This window comes from Nicotiana tomentosiformis, chromosome 2 (assembly GCF_000390325.3).
Source record: "Nicotiana tomentosiformis chromosome 2, ASM39032v3, whole genome shotgun sequence".
Taxonomy (NCBI): Eukaryota; Viridiplantae; Streptophyta; class Magnoliopsida; order Solanales; family Solanaceae; genus Nicotiana; species Nicotiana tomentosiformis.
In genome coordinates, this window is record NC_090813.1 from 37,395,170 (window position 1) to 37,421,821 (window position 26,652).

A 26,652-nucleotide genomic window follows, 5' to 3' on the forward strand; every position below is an offset into this window, starting at 1 on the left:
ATGACTAAGGCATCCTCTGTTCTTGGTATGGCAACTGATCCTACCCCTTTGGCGGTGTTGATACCCCCTCATGCCGATAGGATTTCTATCGCTACTGAGGAAGAGAACTTCCCTATGGTTGAGGAAATAGTTTCCCGTACTGAAAAAACTAGGTCCGATTTCTCGAAGATGCCTGAGGACGATCCTGAGGTCCCGGAATCGATGATGAAGGAGATCGATCTTGCTGAGTTTAAGGCGAGGTTCAAGATTCCTGCCCATATCGATCTGATCCCAGCGGGGCGCGATGTGGTACAAATACACCGCCCTAGGTATTGCGCGTTTTATGTGTATCCTTTCTACGTCGACTATTCCTTTCCTCTTCTCGTATTGGCAGAGGAATTTTATCGCTATTACGGCGTGTGCCCGGCCCAACTCTCTCCATACATATACAAGTTTATCCGCATATTAACGAAATTTGTGGAATTAGCGAGGGTCGAGATCACACATCGCCACCTGATGCATCTCTTCGCCCCTAGTTTCTATAAGGGGACGATGTTGCACCTTCGCTACAGATGGACGATAAGGCAAATCGTCAGTTCTGGCTCAACTATTTTTTTTGTCAAAACCGAGGATAGGTGGACAACGCGAGCGGATTCCCTGAGACTTGGAATTACACCCGTAAGTATCTCTTTTTCACCCAAGCATTTGTTTTGCCTGCTTTAGTCGTGGTCTGACATTCCGTCCCTTCTTCGCGTAGCCGAAACTATGCCCCCTTCTTTGGTCGGGCACATTTACGACTGGGTCAGCCGCACTCTGCCTCACATAGTGGGGGTTCGTGAATGGCCGGCCTTTCTCAAGAAGTTCGGGCATGCGCCTTCCGCGATCGGTGAGTTCACCTGTACATCTTTTCATCTATATTATTTTGACCTCACGGTCATTTGCCCGTTGTAGTTTTGTGTAGGAAGTGAATATTTTATTCTATCTTTTTTAGGCCGAGGACCTTCGTACAGACCGAAGGCCCCTCCTCTTGCATTTCATAAGAGGAAGGATGTTTCTTCGGGGTTCGTTCCCATTATGACCGCGACCAAGCCCGCCCGATTGTCCGCTTCTATTCCTTCTTCTACCGCGGCTAGGTCTGCCCAGTCGTCGACCACACCTGCAGCAGAACTTCCGATTTCCCCTATGTATCATCTAGTAGATGAGGACGATGAAGCGGAATCGACGCCGAGTAGAGATAACTTGCTTCCACGCAACAGGAGATCAGTGATGGAAGATTTTGTTATCCGAGAGACGACGACCATAGAGCTTAGAGGTGACGCCGAGTTGCCGCCCGTGATTCCGTCCTCGTGTGAAGCCGAAGATGGTATATCTCTCCCTGAGACCGTGATAGGATTCGAAGGGCCATCAGCGAGAGTCCCTGACGACTTGCGGTAGGACAGGCCATTGACTTCACGATCGGCCGAGGATCTTTATTCGAGGGCCGATTTAAAAGGAAAATGCATAGTCGGGGATGGTTACGAGACGGGCTCTGACATGGATGCCGAGGAGGTGAGGATAATGGGGGGAGGACTTACGTGACTCGAGGTGAGATTGGAGGGTACCGCGCGGACTATTGCGATCCCTTTGGATCGGGACTTGCTGGTAGACACGCAGGACATGGTCCCTTCTCTCGGTCCCCTTTTCTCTGATGTGGAGGGTAAAACCCTCGAGAAGTTGAAGGATGTCACTCTATCTAGAAGCATAGCCAGCCTCGCTCTTAGGCTACGTTTTTCGATCCCTCTTCGTTTTCGTATGGCGAGTTCAAAGTTTCGTTCTTACTTTTCATTTTCTGTTTTTCTTTCAGACCGTGATTTTGGAGATTGAGAGCGCCCGACGAGAGAAGAGGCATGAGACTATTTTTCAGAAGATGGAGCGAAAATATCATAAATACCGTGCCAAGCATCGCGAGATCTATAGACGGTTTGGCGAGAGCGACACCTTCCAGGCTCTCCGAGATGAACTGAAGGAGAAGAATGACGAGTTGGTAAAAGTCATTGGAAAATGCAGCGTTCTCGAGGGAGCGTTGAGGGAAAAAGATGAGGAGCTTGAGGTGAGCAGGGGGGTCGAGGACCAATGTGCCGACCTTCAAGCCCAAGTGGTCTCATTGCGCGCCGAGCTCGAGGAGTGTCAACTTAAGGCGGACGCTTTGAGTGGCGAGGTCACTGAGAAGGCAATGGGTTTAGATAAGGCAGAGTTAGCCCAATTATCGGCTGTGAAGAAAGCGGAGGCTTTGGAGATCGTGATCCGTGTTCTCCGTTCTGAGCGGGAGGGTGTTCTGGAGACGGCCAGGCTCAGAGATGAGCGACTTGATGAGCAGATAGGGGAGCTGGAAAAAGAGGCTTCGAGCCTTAGTGATCGTGTTGTTGCTCTCTAGGCCGAGAAGGCGCAGTTATTGGCTCAACCGTCCTCTTCCCATACTTTTGCTTTTCCTGATGTTCCGCGGGATTTGTACGAGGAATGGATTCACGCCGAGGCTCAGCTGGATATATTCAGGGTTCTGATAGGGGCGGGGGTTGTTTCAGAAGCCGACTTCGAGGATGCTCGTGCTAAGGCACGTAAAGCTCGGTTTGCTTGTGGCTATGACCCCGCTACACCGGAAGCCGATGATGACGAGGGTGCGGGGATGAGTATCCCGCTGGCGAAGAGGTAAGGTGGAGATGGTCTGGCCGATCAAGCTGGTGGTGCTTCTGGGCCAGGCAGTGATTAGTTATTTTTCCTTTTTTGTTGTTTAGCCGCAGACTTGTGTGTATTTTTTATAGGCGCGTATTCGAGCCTTTGTAAAAAAATATTATGAGTATGAAATGTTAGTTCGGTTATTCGTACCTGATTCTTTTTCTTTGTTCGGGTTTGTATGTTTTTTTGATTTTGTTGCTTGGTTGCCTTCATCATAACCAATTTGTTCGAGTAGGTTGAACGAGGTAGAAATGAAGTTTAGGTTTGATCTCGGCCAAGGGCCGATTAGGTGTTCATTCGAATGCGATCGAATATAACCTTCGTTTGGTTAAGGTTGTGGGCCGATTAGGTGTTAATTTGAACAAGGTCGAATGTGACCTTCATTTAGTTAAGGTTGTGGGTCGATTAGGTGTTCATTCGAACGTGATCAAATATAACCTTCATTTGGTTAAGGTCGTGGGCCGAGTAGGTATTAATTCGAACGAGGTCGAATATAACCTTCATTTAGTTAGGAGGTCTTAATTCGAACGAGGTCGAATGTAACCTTTATTTAGTTAAGGCTGTGGGCCGAGTAGGTGTTAATTCGAACGAGGTCGAATGTAACCTTTATTTAATTAAAGCCGTGGGCTGAGTAGGTGTTAATTCGAACGAGATCGAATGTAACATTTATTTGGGGAGAGCAGAGATGAATTTCGTGTACTTGTGCTTTGTTCATATTCTTGGAGAGATTTACATATTTTCTGGGTGTTAGCTGGTGGTCCAGTCCCAGTCCCAGTCTATCTAGTCCCTTAATTGGTCGTGCGCACTAGTCTTCTAGTGCCTTCGTCTGTGCGCACTTCAATCCTGAATTATCCCCGTCATCCCCTCATTAAAAACCTCCTCGAGAAAACCCAATTGGGGCAAAACTCTAGTGAGGGAAAATGAGTGTGACTTTGGGGACCTCATCCTTTAAAAGTTGAAGTACTTGAGGTATGTAATATTCCAGTTGTTTGGTAGTCGCTTTCCTTCCATTGTTTCTAGTGTGAATGACCTTTTGTTTGCTGCCGCCGTGATTTTGTAGGGACCGTCCCAGTTTGTTTCTAGTTTGCCTTCATGTGGGTCTTTGCTTGGTTGTGTTTAAACTTTAAGCACGTAGTCCCCGACTTTGAGTGGCCTAATCTTCACCCTTTTGTTATAGTAGAGTTCTGCTTGTTGTTTTTAGGCGAACATTCTCACGTAGTCCATATCTCTTCGTTCCCCGACTTCGTCGAGTTCCTGCCTTCTACTGTCATCGTTCTGGGGTCCGCTTTTGCGGAAGTATCTTAAGTTGGGCTCTCCGACCTCGACTGGTATTGTATGGCGTTTCCCTGGTGCTCGCTTTTGGCATTGTTCGGTAGGCCCAGAGTACTTTTGGTAATATTTCCGGCCATAGTCCCTTGGCGTCTTCGAGTTTCTTCTTCATGATGTTTAATATTGACTTGTTGTAGGATTCTGCTTGCTCGTTGCCCACGGGGTGGTAATGCGTTGAGAGTATTCTTTTGATATGCCATTTTTTGCAAAAGTCGGCGACCTTCTTTCCTGCAAATTGAGGTCTGTTGTCGCAACTGATTTCTTTGGGGAGACCGAAATGCCATATGATGTTTTTCCATATGAAGGCGATCACTGCCTGTTCGCGAATTTGGGCGAATGCTCCTGCGTCCACCCATTTAGAGAAATAGTCAGTTAAAACTAAGAGAAATCGTACGTTACCTCGTCCTGCCGGTAGGGGACCCACGATGTCCATTCCCCATTTGATGAACGGCCAATAGGAAGTTACTGAGTGTAGGTGTTCGCGTGCTCGGTGGATCATTGGGGCGTACTTCTGGCATTGTTCGTATTTTTCACGAAATCCGCAGCCTTATTTTTCATGGTGGGCCAGTAATACCCCGCTCGTATGAGGCATCTGACCAAAGCTCGATTGCCGGAGTGAGCTCCAAAGTGGCCTTCGTGTACTTCTTCAAGGACGTGTCGCGTCGGATTTGGGCCTAAGCATTTCGCCAGAGGGCCTCCATACGTCCTTTTGTACATGTTGTTGTGTACGATGATGTATCTAGCCGTTTGCATTCGCAACTTCTTGGCCTCTTTTTTATCGTTAGGGAGTACGTCGTCCTACAAATATGTAATAATACAGTTGCGCCAGTCCCAAGTCAAATTTATGGTTCTTACCTCGATTTGGTTTACCGACAAGTGTAGGAGGTGGACCACATTTCGGTCTCCGGTTGCAATGTTTTTGGTGGCTGCTGCTAATTTGGCTAGGCCGTCCGCCTCGATGTTCTGTGCTCGGGGAATCTGGTCGAGCTGACATTCATTGAACTCGGGTAGTAGTTTGCAGATTTTGGTATGGTATTTTTGTAACCTTTGCTCCTTGATTTGGAAAGTCCTTGTGACTTTGTTGACCACGAGCTGAGAATCGCAATGCAACCTTAGCCGCTTCACGCCGTATTTGAGTGCTAGTCTTAGTCCTGCAATTACGGCCTTATACTCAGCCTCGTTATTAGTCATGTCCGAGCACCTTATAGACTGGAGAATCACTCCGCCTGTTGGGACTTCGAGTATAAGTCCCAACCCAGACCCTGACGCGTTAGACGCGACGTCGGTGTATAGGACCCAAGGGTTTTGTGTTTGGTGAGAAGCGTAGACGGCTTCCTGTTCAACTTCGGGCATTATTTGCACACTGAAGTCGGCGACGAATTCGGCAAGGACCTGTGAATTTATCATCGTTCGCGGCCGATATGTAATATCGTGCTCGCTTAGTTCGATATCCCATTTGCCCAACCTGCCCGATAGTTCAGTTTTATGTAAAATGCTTCTTAAGGGGAAAGTCGTGATGACCGAGATGGGGTGGCATTGGAAATACGGTCTAAGATTTCGTGAAGCTAAGACTAATGCCAGGGCTAGTTTTTTAAGATGGGGGTATCTGGTCTCGAGGTCGACTAATGTCTTGCTAATATAATAAATGGGAGATTGCGTACCTTTAATTTCTTGGACTAAGATTGCGCTCACAACTACTTCGGACACAACGAGATAGACGAAGAGAGGTTGTCCTGGTTCTGGTTTTGAGAGCAACAGTGACGAGGACAAGTACACCTTTAACTCTTTCAGGGCTTGGATGCACTCAGGGGTCTATTGGAGGTCGTTTTCCTTTTTGAGTACGCCGAAGAACTTGTGGCACCTATCAAAGGATCTTAAGATGAACCTAGAAAGGGCAGCGATACAACCAGTCAGCTTCTGGACCTGCTTTTTGGTGGTCAAGTGCTCTGGTATCCCTTCGATGGCCTTGATTTGGTCGGGATTGACCTCGATACCTCGCTGCGACACCAGGAAACCCAAGAATTTTCCTGAGGCTACGCTGAATGCACACTTTTCGGGGTTCAGTTTCATGTCGTATTGTCTGAGTATGTCGAAGGCTTCTCTCAAGTGGTCGATGTGATCTTCTTTCCTTTTGGATTTGACCCGCATGTCGTCGATGTAGACTTCCATCATTTTTCCGAGTTGTTCTTTGAACATTTTCGTCACCAGCCTTTGGTAAGTTGCCCCCGTATTTGTCTATCCGAAGGGCATGACCCTGTAGCAGTATGTCCCCTAGTGGGTGATAAAGGTGTTTTTTTCCTTTTCCTCTTCCTCTATGAGGATCTGATTATAGCCCGAGTAGGCATCCAAGAAACTTAGTAGTTTGTTCCCAGCTATTGCGTCGATGAGTTGGTCGATATGAGGTAATGGAAATGAATCCTTGGGGCAAGCTTTGTTCAAGTCAGTGAAATCTACGCACATACACCACTTGCCTTTCTTCTTTTTCACCATGACTACGTTGGCGACCCATTGGGGATACTTCGACTCCCTGACGGAGCCGTTTTCCAATAATTTTCCCACTTCTTTGCGTACTGCATCATTAATTGCAGAGTTGAACTTACGCCTAACTTGCCTCACCGGAGGGTAGAGTGGATGAACGTTCAATTTGTGCGTGACTATTTCCTTTGGGATACCTGGCATATCTACATGGCTAAAAGTGAACAAGTCCGCGTTATCAGTTAAAAATTTCCGAAAACTTACCTAGTTCCTGAACTTTGCAACCGATGTAAGCATTCTTATTGTGATCGTTGTTGTCCAATTGAACTGGGTCGAGGTCCTCTATGGTCGATCCTGCGGCCTTGACCATATTGGGGTCTCTGATGATGTCCTCGTCGTCATCGCATACCGAACTCGACCCTGCTGATTGCTATGCCTCTTTTCCTTTATCCTTTGTTTGTTGGGTGGCCGTGCAGTCTAGGGCGATGCGGTAACATTCCTGGGATATGTGCTACTCCCCTCGTATACTAAATATGCCTCATGGAGTTGGGAATTTGATGACTTGGTACAAGCTGGAGGGTATAGCTCTCATGGTGTGTATCTGTGATCGTCCTATTATAGTGTTGTATGCCGTGTCCCGGTCCATGATGTGGAATGTGGTCTCCAGAGTGACACCGCCCGCCAGGACGGGGAGTGTGATCTCACCAGATGTTCGCTCAACTGCATTATTAAAGCCCGTTAATGTGATGCAACGTAGCACTATCTTGTCCTCAAGTTTCATTTGAGCGAGTACTCGAGGATGGATAATACATGTGCCGCTCCCATCGTCTACCATAATCCATCTTACGTCGGTATCTAAAATTCATAAAGTGATAACGAGAGCATCATAGCGAGGGAAAGCCAAACCGTTGGTATCTGACTTATCGAAGATGATACTTTCTTCGATTTCATCATACAGTTCGTGAGTGATCGACTGTTTGAGCTTTTGGGTTGTGGTGAACTTCACGTTGTTGATGGAGGCGTCATCCCCGCCACCGATGATCATGTGTATGGTGCGGGCTGGCGAGGGCAGCTTCGGCGGTCCTTGAGGTTGTTCGCGTCCTTTGGCAAAGTTGGTCCTTCCCCGATCGCTCAGCAATTCTTTGATGTGTCCTTGTCGCAGCATGTTTACGACCTCCTGTCTTAGGGCGATGCAATCTTCGGTTGATTGTCCTCGCTATTGATAGAACTGGCAGAGGGCGTCTGATTTTCTGGTATTCGGGTCCGACCTTATCTTTTGTGGCCACTTTACCTTTAGTCCGAGCTTCTCTAAGGCGTAGACAATCTCTGTAGGTGACACGCAAAAATTGTGAGCGGATAGTAAATGGGGCATACCTCTCTCATTCCGGTGAGTCCCTGTTCTTGATCAGGGTAGGCGTTCTTCATGGCGAGATGAGGATGCAACGGTAGTTCTAATATATGTGAGATGACGTTCCCTATTTGGTCGTGAGGCCACGGGATCTCTTCTGATATCATTTCTCTGATCTTTTTTGGATTCTGCTTATACTGAGGTTAGTCGATGAGTCGGCCCATTGAGGTCGTCTTCGTCTGCTCGGACTTCGGCACAGTATGCATTATGTATTTCGTCCCAAGTTGTTGGGGGATATTTCATAAGCCGACTTAATAATTTTCTTGTCGCCCTTGAACTATTTCTGCTCATCCCGTTTTGAAAAGCATCTACCGCCATTCCTTCTGATACATTGGGCAAAGTCATTCTTACTCGGTTAAAACGGGCGAGGAAGTCCCTCAGTCCTTCTCCCGGAGATTGTTTGATAGCAAATATGTCATTCACTCTTGCCTCGACCTTCTTGGCCCCGGCATGGGCCGTTATGAACTTATCGGCCATTTTCTCAAAGGTTTTGATGGAACGTACCTGCAGTTGTGAGTACCAGGTTAATGCACCTCCCGTGAGGCTTTCACCGAATTTCTTTAGCAGAATAGAGGATACTTGTTCCTTGGCGAGATCATTGCCTTTCACGGTGGTGACGTAATGGGTCACACGGTCCTCGGGGTCGGTTGTGCCATCATATATTTTCAGATAAGGCGTCATTTTAAAGGTCTTTGGTATGGCATGCGGGGCAGCGCTATCACTGTACGACTGCTCGACGGACCGAACGACATCTCTTTTCGGAAATAACTTAGGAGCGCCCGGTATTTTATCGACCCTTTTTTGGTGTTCTCTCATTTGGTCCCGAAGTGCCTTGTTTTCGTTTTCCATTCCCTCCATCCTTTTAAGAATGGCTGTGAGAGCATCGCCGTCTGCATTGTTAACAACACTGTGAGTAATACATGTCGTCGTGGGCGGAGGAGGAGGTTGATCATGTTGCTCGTCCACTGGTGGCGCAGCACAGGTTCTCGCATTTACTGCGGCCGCATCCTGAACGTGCTTATGGAGGACGATGGTCAATGTATCAGTTAGCCAGGCCACGAGGAGCTTCTTTATCGCTGGTGGTGTCTCCTCTTCCACGGATGTGGAAGCTGTCTTGCCAAGGGATTTTGTGATACTGCAGAGGGGATGGGGTGATCCACCTCGCGTAGGAGAGGCATTGGGTGTTGTGTCCTCGTCCACTGCTTCAGAGCTTTCGTGGATGATGTTCATGAGGTTGGTTGGGAGGTCACTCATTATCTTCGTTCTTTCTTCTCTGTTACCCGCCATGTTAGATCTATGTGTGCAGGGAGGAAAAAGGTTCTTGTTTTTTTTGTTAGTGATCAGTGTCGATTGTAGATCTAGAAGAAATTAAAGGCTTAACTAGAAAATCCCCACTGACGGCGCCAAATTGTTTGACCCAAAAATGTGACTTCCGGTAAACTATTAAATTTATATAATAATGGGTTAAATCTAGTTAAGGATATTTACTCTAGATGCTAATCTCGAAAACGTGCAGTAGATGGAGACATATCCCGTAAATGATGGATGACGATAAGTACAACATATTCTTAAAGCATAAACATTAATGGAGATATAACTAACAATAAATGGCAATATATGTCATTTAAGTAAATAAGGAGAATGATTCACCAAATAATGGAAAGATTGGACAAATATTTCTCCTGACAATGATGAGTGAGAGAAAGGTCCAAGATTCGTATGAACAATCCTCGGATCTGGTAGAGATGAGGGAATAGTATGAGCAAGAATCTTTATCAAAAGGTAATCTTTGTATTTTTATATGAGAGAGAAAATCTTATTCTTAAAAGTGTTCTTATCAAATAACTATATCATGCCCCTATCGTTGTCTCTTCTTTCTATATATATGGGGTATTTTTCTAAGAAACCCTAACAGTACAAATAAAGAGAATATCCACTAGAATATTCCCTTTTAATACCTTATCTTGATAAATTAGCCGTTACAGCTCCTATCATCAATAGTCAACCTCGACCTCGATCCTTGTTGACATCTCGACTACGGCTCTCGTCGGCATCTCGGCCAATGACTTTGCTGCACTTTGGGCGACCTCAACCAACTCTTTCCTCAATGCCATATTACGCTAAATATCTTTAGGGCGGATTTTGGCTTACACAATATTTTTCTTGATCATTCAAAAGATTCCGTCTAAAGCAGCATGACCAGTTTGGTTCTTAAGAAATCCATCAATGTTAAATTAATATTTACATGTACAAGGATGAGCTATGCTATTAATACAGCTCCTTTTTCCAACGACTTGTTAGTGAAAAATTTCTCCTATTTAAGGCGTGTTTATTACTTGTACTAACAACTGCGAATTGTGGTACAAATATATTTAGGTGGCAGCTACTTAATATTCTCCATAATTACCTTGATAGTTTTCAATTTAAGCCAAATAAAGGCTATTAATCTATATTTCCTTGGATGTGTACACACGTGAAATGATTTCTTAAAGATAACATATTAACGAAAATTAAGATTCTTCATGCTGGATATTGTCTTTATTCATTAAAACTATATGTGCTAATATATCAAGATTGGAAAACGTTTCGGGTCCATGTACTAATATATCTTCCGACACCCGTACCACCAACCATTGCTACCTCTCAGTCACGAATTTATAATTTACTGTCACTAAATTTTAAGTGATTATAGTTTTACATATTTTAATAGTATATTTATATATGATATTAGTACCGAGTTAAAGAAAGAAACAATAAACATTTAGATAATCCCTTCTCGCCCTTTGAATTACAAATCCATCTTTATCATAATCATTTTATAGTTTGATGGACTAATAATTGAGGGAGAGAAAGGACATTTTGTGACAAGTTAGACATAGACTTCAAAAGAATTATTCTAAGTGTTAGAGCGTTACAGTCAATGTGCCAACAATATTCCATCTAACTACAATTCTTCAATTCCTCTACTTAAAAAAAAAGCAATTTGCAACTTTATCCTTCAAGACTTATTGGACAACCTTTGTTCACCCAATTATTGAACGCCACACCGGAGATAAAGGCGCTACAACCTAGGAGGAATACTCCTAGGTTATAGTCATTAATTTGTTATCCTCTTGGGTTGTTTTTGAGGATCCAATGGATTAGAAGGTTGGAATATACATTTCAACCTACCGAAATTCTTTGACTTTCTACATTTTTAATCATTACCATACTTAATCAAATATTTTTTGAAAGACGCTGATCATGTTTAATTTAAGCTTATCTTGGGCCAATATTATGTAGTATTATTAAACAAGATGAATAATGTTGATACATAAATACCGGTTTACTTTTAGTTCTTCATTATTATTTATAGTATAATATTCTTAAATAACATAAAACCTTGAACTTCACATAACAATATTATTATTTATATTAGTCAGGATAATTTTACATAAATAAGATGTTAGCATGTATTTACAATATATTACCTTTACTATTGTTGTAAGAAATTATATTTACTAATATGAAGATTTAGGTAATTCAATTCAAAGTTCTAAAATATTTTTAATATTAAAGAGCAGACAGTCTTCCTTTCTTTCTTTTCTTACAAAATTTTTGTACCTTTTATTTTTTGCAAATTTTAATATTATCTAAATAGTGTTCTAAAAGGCGGATTTGGGGCGAGCCCTAGGGCGACGTGTAGGAAAAATTCCTAGGGCAACCCTGGGGGAGGGGGCGAAAGTATCGAAAAGCGCACATTGCACTGCCTTAAGCGTTCACCTAGGCATGAGGTGCATTTTTGTCGTGGGGTGTAAGTCCAAAAGACTATCCCAAATTAAAACAAAATTTTTCTAATAAGTTTTTAATTGGGAAAAGGGCCAAATTTACGCTCTACTTTAGTATATTGTTCATATCTACCCTCCGTTATACTATCGGGTCATATCTACCCTTACCGTTAACCAAACTTTTTAAAATTACCCTCCACCTAATGGAAAATCACCAAATTAAAAAAATACTTATTTTTTAAAAATCCATTAATAACCCGTTAAATCTTTTTTATTTACTGCACTTCTTCCTTACAGATTAGTCATCTCCTTCGTATTCATTTGTTGAACTTAAGACGTGAAAGACATAAAAATACCGATAATCATATATTTATTTATACATTGAGTCACGATTCTTTTAATATCCATCTACCTTTTCAATTTTTTCTTCTTCTAGCTTTTCTCTTTATTTTTTCCCACCATGCAGAATTGTGCCAAGTATTCACCATAATTTTTTTCCACCATGAGTCCATGACTGAATGTTTATAGCATCTTATTAGGTTGACAATTATGAAGTCTTAAGGCAGCTACTGAGGTATTTCTTCCTCCAACAATGAGCATTTGTTGATGAGTATTCATGCACCATATTTTCTTATTCTGCTTTAAGCATTTGAGCAACGAGTAATTATCACCAAATCACGCCTTAAGAATCAAAGTTAGATTTCAAGCTATGGGATGTGATACTCATAATTCTTAGTAGCAACTGAACTTATAAGGAACAAAAATTATAAAATAATTAGAGGAGATTCAATTTAATATCAAGTTAGAGTCTACGAAAATCATCAAGAATGAAAGAAAGTACACCAACAAGTTGGAAAGTAACTTAATAACCTAAGTGCACTAACTTCATGCATTAACCAAACACAAATATTGATAAAGTATATATCAGTTGTTACCGACATACAAACTAACTATCAAGTGTGCATTGTATTAGACAAAGGGATGCCATATTATAACCACAAAAAATACAACCAAAAGTGATAACATGACATCCCAACACCATCATGAACAACTAAGAACCAAAAATATAAATTCTTACTAATCCTACTTCCATCATTATTTTCGATCTCTCTCTAAATAAAATAAAATGTGTTAAGACGTCTCAGAAATCTAGGTTCCGTATTTTTATATGATGGGTTTAATGGGTTATGGGTTAATGATTTTTTTTAAATGATTATTTTATTAATCTGGTGAATTCCGTTAGATGAGGGATATTTTAAAAAGTTTTGTTAACGGTAATAATAGATATGTCCCGATAGTATAACGGAGTATAGATATAAATAATATACTAAAATAGAGGGGTATATTTGGCCCAATCCCCTTCTTAATTTAAGCCTAAATACTCAAGTACTACTTGTTAAATACCCAAAAGTAAAAGAAAAACGTAGTCAAATTATCAAAAGTTTTTTTATACTTAGCGCTGGCCTTTTTATTCTTTCACTTTTCTTCTTCTGCACAAGGTGAAACGAACAGTTCTTTTCAAACTACAAAAGTGAATACTTATGTAATTTTTTTTGTTCGTCAAGATAGGATTACTGTTCAAATTTGCTTCATCCTGAGCCAAAGAAATGCAAGACCATTGCTGTTAAATTTTTACGAGATGGAGTGAGTATTCTGTTTTCTAAATATAAGAATCGAAAGTGCTTTATTTTGATTACAAATGATGTGATTAAATAAAAATAGTTTAGATTCGGGACTAAGAGTACAAATCTTTTACTCGTTCTACTCATTTGTTGCTATATTTCAATATTTTTGAAGTAATATGAGTGCGTCGTGAGAAACTGTGTTGCTTGTACTAGGCATCATATGGTTGTTTCTTGTTAAGGCAGTGAAATGCTTCTACTAAAAAAACAGGTTTATATACATTGACTTGTTTTATATTTTTTTTGATTTTTTATAATTTCTCTGAAATTTTACATTTTTTAACTATTTTTTTCAAATATGTTATTTAAAAAATATTAAAAATTAAAAGTTTCATGTGCTTACACCTAGTGTCTCTCGGCTTACGCCTTGTCCCATAACAGTTAAAACTCCTTGTCTTATACCTACGTCTTTTAAAACACAGATATAAACTAAAATAATCATAAAATCTACCATTAAAATATCCTGGAGCCTCAAAATTTTGAGGAGCTAAATTAAGGCTTTACTAACCTCCTCTTTGAGCCACTCGTCCGTCCCTGACATTCTCAGTCAAAATTTATAAAGTATCAATTAAGATAAGAAACCAATGGAAAAGAACAGTAAAGGTAGTGACCGTGTCATTCAGTTACCAAATATAAATAAAGTAGGTTAAACAACATATTCGTGGGGCTGCGGTCTCAATAGAACCGGTGACCTAAAATCAAAATATACTAAAAGACCCCTAAACTTCTTTCATAACATCCGGTGGGAGCGCAACGCATGGTGTGTCGGTTAGGCATTCATCAGATATTAAACTCTCTCCTATATAAAAATATGATATTAAGTGAAACTCATAAAGGGGTGACCCATTATTCATCAAGCTTTGAATCTTGCGATACTTACCTCGAAATTTTCTAGTTAAAAAAGACGAGGCATGAAAGAACTTGCTTTATGATGTATGGATCTATCAAATGTGATAAAAAAAAAGAAGCTAAATTAGAGAATCTAAGTTAAAATTAGAAAGTAAAAACATAAGACACATGAAAAAAACTATACATGAGGAAGAAAAATAAAATTGACGAGAAGACAAATATATTATTTAATTTAATGAGACAAAAAAATATACTCATTCACTCAATCCTACAACAACAAACCCAGATTAATCTCATATATGAAGTATGAGGAGGATAGTGTATACGCAAAACTTACTCCTGCCTATTGAGGAATTCATTCAATCCTACCTTTATCAAATTTAAAAAAATATTAAAATTTAAAATTTTATATTAATAGTTATTTAAATTATATTTTCGGATCTTAAATATTTCGGGGCCTAAGGCAAGGACAACACCTGCCTTACCCTAAACTAAAGCCACCCTTGCAAACAAGATAAAGAAGAATATTACTTAAGAAGGTCGTTGTGCAAACTTGGTTGCTGTTTCATTTTATTTCTAATTTCCATCATCCCGTATAACTTTTTTTTTTTCCACAATTCATGGTTTGTTTCAATTAAATTTTAACAAAAGTTCAATTATGTTTTTACTTGTAACTAGTCTGAACTAATAATTGAGGGAGAGAAAGGTGATTGGTCCAATTTGTTTTTGAGGAATGTTATATGACTCTTTCTAAAAATATTACTCTCGCTGTTCTAATAGTTAGAGGCGCAAAAAATTAAGAATATTACTTATTTTCTCAAATTATGCTTGCTTCTATTAACTTTTATAATATTTATGCGTGCATATGAATATAGAAATTAAAATATATATATATATATATATATATCATCAAAAGTTGAATTAATTATATGATTGAAATTGGACTATTCACTAAGAAAATGGAGGATATTTTTGAGCTATTTAGCTATCACGTTCGGGCCAAAAAACGAAATTGATTCAAATAGTTCAGGCAAAATTGGTCACTTTCCTAAGAAAAAAAGAGTGGGTGTCGAGTGAATAATATCAAATCCAAGGGGCCAAAATAAACATTACGAGGTTTTTCTCCGCCATTTTCCCCCTTTGCAGCTCTTGGTGTGCTCTACAATGGCGGAAACAATCAGCAGAGCTCTCCGTGACGGAGCATTCGAAGGAGAACATGCTCCCGCTCTTAGTATAAAGGATACTATCCACACGCCTCTCGGTTCCGTTGTCTTCAACCATATTCTCACGCAACTCACTTCCAACATTCTCGCTGGTAAATCACAGTCTCGGTCAGTTCACCTCTTCACGCGATTTATTACTTAGTATTTATCACGCTAATAAGAATATCATGTTTTAATTTATGTGATAATTTGATAAATTCGTTGATTGATGGTTCATACAGAGGTGTTGTGCTGGTTGCTTTAACTCGGCCTCCGTCGTTCTATGCTGAACTGTTGAAAAATAAAGGTTTCGACATTTCTTCATCAAGTAAATGGTTAGAATCATCCTTCTTTTAGTGAATAAATTTTATTTATTATGAGAATAAAATGCGTGTTTTTTGTTAATGTACTGAATTTTGCTCAGGCTAAGAGTTTTAGATTGCTATTCCGATCCTCTTGGATGGAAAAACAAGTTGATGGAGAGAGGAACTGTAAAAAATCCGTACGAAGAGACCTTACTTAAAACTAGTTTGTGTAAAAACTTGAAAGAATTGGACAAGGTTTTGTCTTCGATTGTTGAACTTGGAAAAGGTAAGGCTTTGAGAATTTTTGTTAATGTAAAAATTATGTTGTGTTTTGATGAATTCAGACTGATCTTATTTTTGTAATTGGCAGAAATTGTTGAAGAGGGAAAAGGGAGATTTGCAGTTGCAATAGACTCGGTAATGCTACTTAATGTCAGTTTTGGTTTAATGAGCTAAGAGTGGATGTTGCTTGTGTGTCAAGTGACTTCGTCATTGATTAGGAACGGTTGGTTTGGTTGTCATATCTGCATACTGTAGTTTGTTGCGAAGATGTGTAGTGATCACTAGATTTTGAGCAACCAATAAGTAGTTTGTCCTTAGTTAGATTTTGTTGAAGGAAACTTCTTCATAGAAGTCGTGTAGAAAACTTGGTCCTGCATTCACAGAGAAGGTTCTCTTCTCTTATTACTGCGAAGTAGGAATCCTGACTTAAGCGAAAAGCACTTATGCCTTCAGTCATGCATTTCGACGGATGAAAATTTATTCTATACATTCTCTAAAGTTGAAATATCAATCACATAGAAAGCATGGCAATCGGCAGACTTAATGTACTATTGCACCTTCTATTTTGTCAATATGTTATTGGTCCTGCTATCTATGACCAGTTAGAACTGTGTGCTTGTTTGATGAGGAAACTTCCTAGATTTTTCTTAGTTTAGTTTTTCTGCATTGCTTTCCAGATATAAGACATGATAGTTCTTTTGTCCCTTAGTGAATGGCTGAATGCACACATTCAGTATTCATGTACTTTTACATGAGGAAACGTCTCTGTTTCTTATTTTAACTACTTTGATACATCCAGTACTAAATCAGAGCTATCATTTTGTTTTACTACAATCAGCAGTGCCTATCTTGGCTTTAGTGGCTATACACAGATAGTTCTTATCGTCTCTCATCAACTGATCCACTCTAGTTTTTTTGTGATGCTTAGAAAATTGTGGATATAATAAGTTGGGGTTCCATGATTTGTCAAATTATGGAAAATGTAACTGATTGCCTCATCTGGTTGACCACAATGGGAAAATCTTCTGCGTACGCAGTCGAGGCATCAGTTGCTTTGTTAAATTTCTTAAGTAATAAAGACCTCGATTAGGTTCAGAGAATTCTTGTTTTACCATTCTTGATTTAACTATCAAAAGATGGAACGTAAATAAGATATGGTTCCTAAATAGTTGCATAACCTTGAACTCTTTCTACTCAAAAAAACTGTTTCAGTTGAATGGATCGAGAAATTTTATAATGAGTTTGTGCAGAAACTGATACTTCAGAAATAGAAAATGTGTTTAAGAAGGCATTTATATCTCACTGAAACATGGTGTTCTACTAGGTTTCTCACTTCTTTTAAGTTTATTTATTTGTCTTCGCCAAATAGAAGGTGACACATAATTTATCTGGTGAAGCATAACATCACTAGCTCTGTGAAACTGAACTCTGTTTAGAATGCAATGGTCCATCGCATGTGCACCTGCTTTTGGAAATTCACTGCACCACAGTAATTCATTTACTTGGGCATGATAAAGTCTCTGATATACCGTCCTTAACTTTGCTTATTTAACTTCTCAAAAAAGAGCTGATATTTCATATTCATCTTAGATCAGTTTAATTCGAAATTCTAATGCAAAGTTTTTCCGCCACTAAAAGGTAAAATTGAAATAAAAGTATTTAACAAAATAAATAAGAAAAACTGACCGCTTAAATCTGTACTTTAGTATTAACTCTAAAATGAATCACTTTAAATAAGCTACAGCTTTGGTTGATTGCTTATGATAGCAGTGAATCAACTATTTAAATGTTTTATCATTACAAATAGATACTAAGGCACGTACAGTTTGAAGGCTATGATGATAAAATGAAGTGAACTACTTAAGTTTCAGTTTTTGAAAGAGACAAACTGTATTCCGCACTAAGATTTAGTCATGCGTAGCTTTTAATACTCAGAAATCCATTGATATTAGTTTGAACATTTGCATATTAGTGTTCATTTCGATACAGCAAATCTCTCCCTTCTCATCCTTCTTCCATTTATCTTAATACCGTTCCTTTTCCAGGTAAGTGAGATCTTGAGACATTCATCTCTACCTTCTGTTGCAAGAATCTTAAGTCATCTTCGCAGTCATGGTAGGCACAATTTTTATTCGGCCATCATGTGTTGTAGCTTAGTAATGAAAATATGTGGTGAAAATGTTATGACAGCTGGCTATGAAATCAAGATTTGCTGTTGGTTTCCATCTTTATCAATTCACTGCCACATTATATGTTAACATAGACAACTAGATATTCCTGCCAGAAACTCATGATATCTGCATCTCCCAGATTTAGGCACCAAAATTTTCCTTATGCTAGGTATATGCTGTATTCAGTATATCGTGGTATGCTTTAGGAGATGTCATGCTGCCTTCATAACTTCTTTCTGATTTAGATGTGGTGGCCTTGCTATCTATAGCAAATTGTAATTTGTTCTTATAACTGCTGCTTTGTCTGGATGTATCTTATTCTGGAAACATTTGATCCACTATTTTTGTTTACCTGACATAAACATGATGTAACACATGGAGGAAGTCGAAAAAAGAAGTCCACAAGCTTTGTTAATGCCGTCAAACAGAGCCCAAATGGAATATGAATGCCAGGTGCATTAGCCATTGAACCAAACATATTGACAGTTCTCTGTATTGCAAGTTATATAGCTAAAAGATTACTTGGTATTAATACAGTGTCCAGTATTGAGTATCCTCTCTGGAGAAGACACATTGGCAGAAGAAGCTTCTTTGTCATTTGCCTAAGAACTCTTTTCTGTTAAGGTGCATCTAATGTAGTGGGTTGATTTATATAGCTGATCTTTGAGGTAGGCTTAAGGTCCTCATCAGTTCAATTCATTAATTTATTCTTGGAGTCTCTTAGCTATTACTGTGTGCACTAAGAAATCAGAAAATCAAAATCGTACAAAGGCTAATCATTTTATTGATAATTAGCTTGAAACTTTTTGATATAGATAAGGATGGACATTCTTCGAAGGTAAGATTTCAAAACTATCAATTGGTAACCTTGTTCTCCTATTTGAAATGTATTAGGCAACTTTTTTTTAATCACCTGATATGTGGAAATGCTTTTCTTGGCTGAAAAATTCCATTCAGTAAATTCCTAAAAAATAAAGGAGGGAGAAATTGAGAATGGAAGAATTTGTCAAAGAATTTCTTTTTTTGTATTTTTGTTCCAACCAAATTTGCTTTCACTAGTTTGCATCGCAAGGAGTTGCTTAAACTAATTTATTTTTCTTGCAGACCAGGTCTCATGCATATTTTGCTTGTTGCATGTGGACCTTCATGAGGCCAAGGTGGCTGCCACTCTTGAATATTTGTCCACTATGCATGCGGATGTGGAACCAATAGTTCAAAGAACAAACGGACAGAGAAGCGCCTCAGAGGACCTCCTGATGGCGGAACAATGCTTTAAAAGAGGGAAATTTCATGTACGCTTTAAACGCAGAAATGGTCGTGTCAGAGTGATGGTAAAGGAAAAGCTATTGTTCCTTTGCATATTAAGATAGCACGAGCACTTATATTTATCTTATACTGGTAATGATCTATTCTTAGAGGGAAGAACTTTATGTTGAGGGATCAGGCATCAAATTTAAAGAAGTTTCATCTGAAGATGGTATGACTGCTCAAAGTCTTGTTCCAAAGGTGAGTTATTTTGCAGTTCAAACCTAGTAGTAGTTTCTTCCCATTTCGAATGGTGCAGCATACAGCTACAGTGAGCTCCTTTTGATATACATCCACGTGTTAGGAGGAGTTAGAAGTCAAATCATTTTACATCTATGTTAATGAATAATATTTGTGATAGGTTCAATTCAATTTAGAGCTGTCAGAGAAGGAGAGACTGGACCGGGCGAAAGTCGTACTCCCATTTGAGCACCAAGGTATGGGTGGACTTCTAGTTTAGGTTGTTATTATAGATTCAGTCCTTTTCTGTGAAGATAAAATGGAAACTCAGCCTATAAACCTACTTTTTTCATTCCTTTCGGCTTGTTTATCTTTTAGTTTGGAAGTAAATATTGTTGTTTTGCCTCTCTCAGGAACTGGTAGACCCATTCAAATCTATGATGGTCGCAGATCGCTTAATGAAAGCGAAATTGAGCAGCAACAAGCGTCAGTTGAGAAACCACAAACAACTGAGGATTCTGGCAGGGGTGAAATAATATATTTTCGGGATTCAGATGATGAGATGCCAGATTCAGATGAGGACCCCGATGATGATTTGGACATATGATAATGCGTATTACCACTTTTAAACATGAGGGTACCAGATTTGTACGATGAAGCTTCTAGCGACCAACTTACAATCTAAATTATGTCAAAAGGTCAGGCTGCTATTACCAAGTCCCATGCCCCAAATCTTTTGCTGGTAGGATACATGTACAATAGAACATCCTTGACCTTACTAGAATTGTAGGTTGATTGGCATGCCTGGTAAGTAGTCGGTTTAGTTGGTACGCTGCAAGTAATTTAAGCGCAGGGTTTACCGTGTTATGCCTGTTGCGTTTGACTACTCGTAGGTATAAGGGGTTGGATTTTACTGAACCAGTTAACCATTTGGGATTAGTACGTGGTAAATTTTGCTCATATCTGTGATTGTGCAACAGTGTTGCAACTTTTACTAAACTATTACATGTGTTATCTGAAGTTTGGCTGTGTGCAATTAACTGTCCCAAATGCTTGCTCTCTTTGCATATTAATGATCTATTGGTCCAGTATAGGAGAGCTGAATAGAAAGTTGATTGATTCGATTTTTTAATACAGACTTGAGATTTTGAGTACTAGCATTACAAATTCTATACGTTGTAACTTTGTGAATCAAAATGACCGAACGGATATGATTAAGAATCTCAGTTATCACTTCGTTCGACTCTTCGGAAATGAAATGGAACAATCCTTTTGGAAAAATGGAAGGAATTCTAAATAGAACAAGTTCCTTGATGTATCTAATGCAGGATGAGGGTGCATAATTTTAGTCCTTTATTGACCAACTTGGAATATAAAACCTGAAATGTGGTTGCCTTGGAATGGTAAAACGAGAAAATTATCAAAACTTGGAGGAATTTGCAGGTAGCACTTGAAAGGATAGTGTAACACACCTCAAATCTATAAAAGTTTCAAGACACGCTAAATATAGAATTTTATTTATTTATTTATTAATCTTAAATTATACTTCTATTACGGATTTAAACCCTTGTGATTGATTTTTGAGTAACTTTTCTATTTATAAATAATTGGATATACAATTAGAGGAATATTAATAATTTTAATATTATTAATTATTAAAAGTGGGTATCATTAATTATTAGTTAAGTGAAAATAAAATAAAACAAAAATAAATAAATAAAAACAATAAAACAAAACAATAGGAGGACAAACCTACAAGCCCATAAAGGGCTGTTGGAACCAAAAAGGATTGAAAAATCCTTTATACGAAAACAGAAGAGCCTTCTGTTCATTCTCACGAACAGAGAACCCCGAAACGGAGGCAGCAAATCTAGCGAATTATTTCACGTAGACAACACGAAAATTCTAGGCTTCTTTACAAATAACTAGTTCTTGAACACAGGTATGTAAAATTTCCTATTCTCAACTATCCTGCAGTATAAGAATTGGATAGTTAATTCCCTTCTTTCTCTATATCAACAATAAATTTCATGTTTAGGTATGAAACTTTGAAATTAATTAAAATGCATTGGTTGTTGTAGAATCAATTATTTGACGGGTATAAATTGGACTGGGGCCTACGTATTGCCTCGAGAAGTTTTGAGGTGAGTTGATATAACCCTTTACTAAAGTGGTTTAACTCACAAAAGCACACATACAGGGTGTTTGATGAATTGCTTAAAAGAGTTTATATGTACTTAATTGGAGCGAGTGAGTATCTATTAACTTAGAATTGTTCTAGCTAAAGTTTAGATGATTTATTATGATACATGTGCATAAATTTTCAGATTTTTGTGTTATTCTTATATGCCATTTTCATGTTGAAAATTCATGAAGGAGCAAGAATCTTTAGATATACTTTTGAATATTTATTTCATTCTTATGCCATGCTTTACAATTAAGGATACCAGTATGAGTATGTATAGGATGTTTCAGAAAAGATTTAGACTTGAAAAGTCACAAGAAGAAGTTTTAGAAAGAAAAGATTTTTTTTGGGAGTATCCTCTATTCTGAGAAGGGGTCATCGTCTAGGTCGATGGTCCTGGCCAAGACGTTGACTTTCTGAAATTACTTGTGCCAAAGTAGGGAGCACACGAGCTGAGAGTCTCGTTGCTTAGAATTTGCCTAGCCAAGCTAAGGTATGGCACATGAGCGCTGAGAACCATAACGCGAGTGGCACCTCGTGGATTGGACCTATTTGATCAGGTTGGGATCGAACCCGTGCCGATCACACGGTGACTGAGACAGAATTAAATCAGGATAGTTGGAACTCCCAAAGTATAAAGTGAAGTATTTTTTTTAAAAGAAAAAGAAAATAATTTCTTTTAGAATATTCATAAACTACTATTATGCAATTATTTTAGAATTGTTCTTATAAGCTTTATGTTTTACATGCATTTAGAATCTTTGCTCGTAATGTATATGTTATTAAAGTTTCGTCCCCTGTCGTTGAGACTCACTGAGTACAATGGATGGTACTGACGTTCTCTTTTGGGAACCTACGTTGGTCTGCGGTACAACATAGGAACCGGTTTTGCAGGCGAGCAGGTTACGGGTTAGGACTTCCCTCACTTCTAGTGCTATTTGTGAGCTCCGCTTTTGTTCGTGGAGTACTCCTTTGAGTCGTCATTATTTAGCTGTTTCTTTGTTGACTTAGAGAACTGGCCAGAAAATCTCATGTCCTGAGCAGTGCGTCAGTTTATCAGTAGAGGCTTCATAGACACAGTCGGTGGGTTAAGATTCAGATGTTTTTGATAATAACTTAGCAGTATTTCAGTAGTTATTACGAATAAAGTTTTGGAGTTGATTTATTTTAAATATTTAAATTAATCAAAAGTATTTGGTTAAAGTATTGCCTTGTTGCATATAAAGTTTGAAGTTATAATAGATTTGATAAGCACAGATGGTTCGCTCGGTCATGTTTAGTGATCGGGTGCCAGTCACGGCTTGTTTAGAAAATAGGTCGTGACAAACTTGGTATCAGAGCGTCAGGTTTATTGAGTCCTAGGGGTCTATGAAGCCGTGTTAGTAGAGTCATATTTATGGGTATGAAGCGCGCCATACTTATAAACAGGAGGTTACAAGCATTTAGGAAAAGTCTCATTTTTTTTCATACTTTAGATCGTGCAGTAGATCCTACCTCTAAGAAATTATCTAATGTATTTGTTTCTCCAAAACTCGTAGAAATGGCTCGTACTCGCAACTCTGACACTGATACTCAGGATGCTGCTCAAGAAACTATTGCGGCTCAAGGTAGAACTAAGAAGGCTTCAACTCAGAAAAGGAAGAGTAAATCCACAAAGGGGGTTCAAGTACCCCGGGTTGAACATGAAGAAGGGGTGAAGCATGATGATCCAGTACATCAGGATCCAATGCCGCCCCCAACAGCAGCTCCGGCTCAGACTGCTATATCTCCGGAGGTGGGTCAGATATTTAGTGCTGTCAACAGTGCTATGAAGATGTTTAAAGCCTTCATGGCCAACCAGAACGAGAGAAGAGATGAGATTCCACCTCAATCAAATAGACAGAACAATTCCGAGTCCTCAAGAGTGAATGAATTTTTGAAGTTGAGTCCTCTATTGTTCCATGGTTCTATAGCTGATGAAGATCCAATGTTGTGGCTGAAGGGTGTCAAGAAAGCCCTCCAGCGATGAAGGCATTTGATGATAAAGTTGTGGAGCTGGCTGCTTACCAGCTTACAGATGTGGTCGGCGCTTGGTTTGAGATGTGGGAAAAGGAAAGAGATGAAGATGATGGTCCACCTACTTGGGAAGAATTTGAAGAGGCCTTCATGGCTAACTTTATCCCGGAAGAGGATAGGGAAGCTAAGGCTACAGAGTTCGAACAACTCAAGTAAGGGAATAAACGTGTGCAAGAGTACTATATGGAATTCATAAGGTTAGCTAAGCATGCTCTTTACATGGTTAAGACAAAAAAAGCAAAGATTCGCAGGTTTGTTGGCAGTTTGGCTTACCACATTAAGGATACTACATCAGTTGCAGCGGTAGGGATGACAGCCTTCTCCTCTGTTGTGGGATTCGCCAAGCACTTAGAAAAAGACAGACAACAAAGGAGAGAAGAAAGAGAGCATAACAAGAAAGGCCGGACAACGGGCAAGTTTAATGGTACATCCAGCGGAGGTGGAAGGGATTCCTCTAATAAGGAGTCATTAGCACCAGCTCAATCCAGTCATCAGTCAGGTGGTGGGTCTTCCTTCAAACGTACTCAGAGTTATGGAAACCAGTCTCGCTAGAATTAGAATTTTAGGACATCATCCTCACATAGCCAGAGTCATGCTGAGCAACATTCACAACAACAAGGTCTTTGTGGAACATGTAAGCGGCAACATTCAGGTCAGTGCAAGCTCGGGTTTCATGGTTGCTATCATTGTGGAGACATTGGTCATATAAAGGCCAACTGCCCAAAGTTGCGACGTAATTTCAGTGGGGGATCAACTCGTCCTTCTAGTTCCTTAGCTACTGCAGTTGCACCACCTCAGGCTCGTGGTTCTCATAATCAGACCGGGCATGGGGCAGGCAGAGGTGCAGAACGAGTTACTCAGGGAGGGGGACAATCCCGTTTGTTTGCTACACTTGATCGTCAGAGTGCAGAGGCATCTGCAGAAGTTATTACAGGTATACTTCTAGTCTGCTTACATAATGCTTTTGCCATAATTGATCCAAGTTCAACGTTTTCGTACGTGATTCCATACTTTTCAATTAACCTCGGGCTAGAACCTGAACAGCTTAGTGAGCCATTCCTAGTATCTACTTTAGTTGGCGAGTCAGTGAAAGTCACAAGAGTCTATAAAGGTTGTATAGTTTCAGTCCAAGGTCGCAGCATCAAGGCCGATCTCATAGAGTTAGAAATGGCGGATTTCGATGTGATCATGGGTATGGATTGGTTATCTTCCTGCTATGCCATATTGGATTTTCGTACCAAGTTAGTCAGGTTTCAATTTCCAAATGAAGAAATCTTAGAGTGGAAGGGTAGTTCATCATCGCTTGTAGGTAAGTTTATTTTTTACCTTAAAGCACAACGAATGATCAGTAAGGGGTGTCTCGTCTATTTGGCTCACATCATTAATCCAGAATCAGAACCACCAGCTCTTCACTCTGTGCCAGTTGTTAGAGAATTTCCAGAAGTTTTCCCAGATGACCTTCCCGGACTTCCTCCTGAAAGAATCATAGATTTTGGCATCGATCTCATGCCAGGCACTCAACCCATATCTATACCTCCTTATAGGATAGCTCCAGCAGAACTTAATGAGTTGAGAGAACAGTTGAAAGACCTTCTTGACAAGGGCTTCATCAGGCCGAGTGTTTCACCGCGGGGTGCCCCGGTCCTGTTTGTCAAGAAGAAAGATGGGTCCCTCAGAATATGCATCGACTATGGGCAGTTGAATAAAGTTACCATTAAGAACAAGTACCCACTGCCAAGAATTAATGATTTATTTGATCAACTTCAGGGTGCAAAGTACTTTTCAAAAATAGACTTGAGGTCGGGGTACCATCAGTTGAGAATCAGAGAAGAGGATATATCTAAAACAGCCTTTAGAACTCGCTATGAGCACTATGAATTTCTAGTGATGTCCTTCGGGTTGACAAATGCTCTAGCTGCATTCATGGACCTCATGAATAGAGTTTTCAAACCATTCCTTGATACCTTTATTATCGTGTTTATAGACGATATTTTGGTATACTCTAAGAGAAAGGATGAGCATGCAGACCACCTTAGGATAGCCTTGCAGACCTTGAAGGAGAATGAGCTTTACGCCAAGTTTTCAAAATGTGAGTTCTGGTTGCAGTCAGTGGCATTCTTAGGCCACGTGGTATCTAGTGAAGGCATAAAAGTAGACCCTCAGAAGACAGAAGCAGTCAAGAACTGGCCAAGGCCTACAACGCCAACCGAAATCAGAAGTTTCTTGGGGTTGGCTGGATACTATAGAAGGTTTGTAGAGGGATTTTCCTCACTTGCAGCTCCATTAACTAAGTTGACCTAGAAAGCAGTTAAGTTCCAGTGGTCAGACGCTTGTGAGCAGAGTTTTCAAGAGTTAAAGAAGAGGTTGACCACTGCACCTGTGTTAACCTTGCCGACAGGTTCGGGTGGATTCACAGTGTATTGTGATGCCTCTAGAGTGGGTCTTGGTTGTGTTCTTATGCAAGATGAAAAAGTTATTGCTTATGCTTCCAGGCAGTTAAAGAATCATGAAAAGAACTACCCCACTCACGACTTGGAACTTGCAAAGGTGGTATTTGCATTAAAGATATGGCAACACTACCTTTATTGCGAGCATTCTGAAGTGTTTACGGATCATAAAAGCCTCCAGTACATTTTCAAGCAAAAAGAATTAAATTTGAGACAAAGAAGGTGGCTCGAGCTATTGAAAGATTATGACATCAATATCCTTTATCACCCGAGCAAAGCTAATGTGGTAGCAGATGCACTTAGTAGGAAGTCAATGGGT

The 26,652-nt window shown here is 39.7% G+C and overlaps 4 protein-coding genes across 4 annotated transcripts; all 4 read left to right on the plus strand.

Moving 5' to 3' along the window:
- LOC138904632 (uncharacterized) lies at positions 1-2,392 on the plus strand. Its single transcript, XM_070193137.1, has 2 exons — positions 1-288; positions 1,823-2,392. The coding sequence occupies exons 1-2, from the start codon at positions 1-3 to the stop codon at positions 2,390-2,392; spliced, it is 858 nt and encodes a 285-aa protein (XP_070049238.1).
- A 12,828-nt stretch (positions 2,393-15,220) lies between these two features.
- LOC104115958 (elongator complex protein 5) lies at positions 15,221-20,682 on the plus strand. The gene is made up of 9 exons (XM_009626705.4): positions 15,221-15,532; positions 15,646-15,738; positions 15,828-15,994; positions 16,079-16,125; positions 18,036-18,105; positions 19,266-19,492; positions 19,578-19,667; positions 19,828-19,903; positions 20,060-20,682. Exons 1-9 carry the CDS (start codon positions 15,366-15,368, stop codon positions 20,251-20,253), a joined length of 1,131 nt encoding a protein of 376 aa, XP_009625000.1. The 5' UTR covers positions 15,221-15,365; the 3' UTR covers positions 20,254-20,682.
- A 3,153-nt stretch (positions 20,683-23,835) lies between these two features.
- Positions 23,836-24,438, plus strand: LOC117281403 (uncharacterized). Its single transcript, XM_033661242.2, has 2 exons — positions 23,836-24,038; positions 24,138-24,438. The coding sequence occupies exons 1-2, from the start codon at positions 23,836-23,838 to the stop codon at positions 24,436-24,438; spliced, it is 504 nt and encodes a 167-aa protein (XP_033517133.2).
- Positions 24,439-24,478: 40 nt separating this feature from the next.
- On the plus strand, positions 24,479-25,199 carry LOC138904633 (uncharacterized). Its single transcript, XM_070193138.1, has 3 exons — positions 24,479-24,538; positions 24,598-25,136; positions 25,196-25,199. Exons 1-3 carry the CDS (start codon positions 24,479-24,481, stop codon positions 25,197-25,199), a joined length of 603 nt encoding a protein of 200 aa, XP_070049239.1.
- Positions 25,200-26,652: the final 1,453 nt, after the last annotated feature.

What these genes read in the sequence shown, in the direction of transcription:
- LOC138904633 (XM_070193138.1), top strand. Translation starts at nt 24,479, where the DNA reads ATGCTGAGCAACATTCACAACAACAAGGTCTTTGTGGAACATGTAAGC. An exon ending in ATGTAAGCGGCAACATTCAG is followed by an intron (nt 24,539 to 24,597) that starts GTCAGTGCAAGC and finishes GGTCATATAAAG; the next exon opens with GCCAACTGCCCAAAGTTGCG.
- LOC138904632 (XM_070193137.1), top strand. Translation starts at nt 1, where the DNA reads ATGACTAAGGCATCCTCTGTTCTTGGTATGGCAACTGATCCTACCCCT. An exon ending in TCCCAGCGGGGCGCGATGTG is followed by an intron (nt 289 to 1,822) that starts GTACAAATACAC and finishes TTTTTCTTTCAG; the next exon opens with ACCGTGATTTTGGAGATTGA.
- LOC117281403 (XM_033661242.2), top strand. Translation starts at nt 23,836, where the DNA reads ATGAAGGCATTTGATGATAAAGTTGTGGAGCTGGCTGCTTACCAGCTT. An exon ending in ACAGAGTTCGAACAACTCAA is followed by an intron (nt 24,039 to 24,137) that starts GTAAGGGAATAA and finishes AAAGATTCGCAG; the next exon opens with GTTTGTTGGCAGTTTGGCTT.
- LOC104115958 (XM_009626705.4), top strand. Translation starts at nt 15,366, where the DNA reads ATGGCGGAAACAATCAGCAGAGCTCTCCGTGACGGAGCATTCGAAGGA. An exon ending in AAGTCATCTTCGCAGTCATG is followed by an intron (nt 18,106 to 19,265) that starts GTAGGCACAATT and finishes TTTTTCTTGCAG; the next exon opens with ACCAGGTCTCATGCATATTT. An exon ending in CTCAAAGTCTTGTTCCAAAG is followed by an intron (nt 19,668 to 19,827) that starts GTGAGTTATTTT and finishes TATTTGTGATAG; the next exon opens with GTTCAATTCAATTTAGAGCT.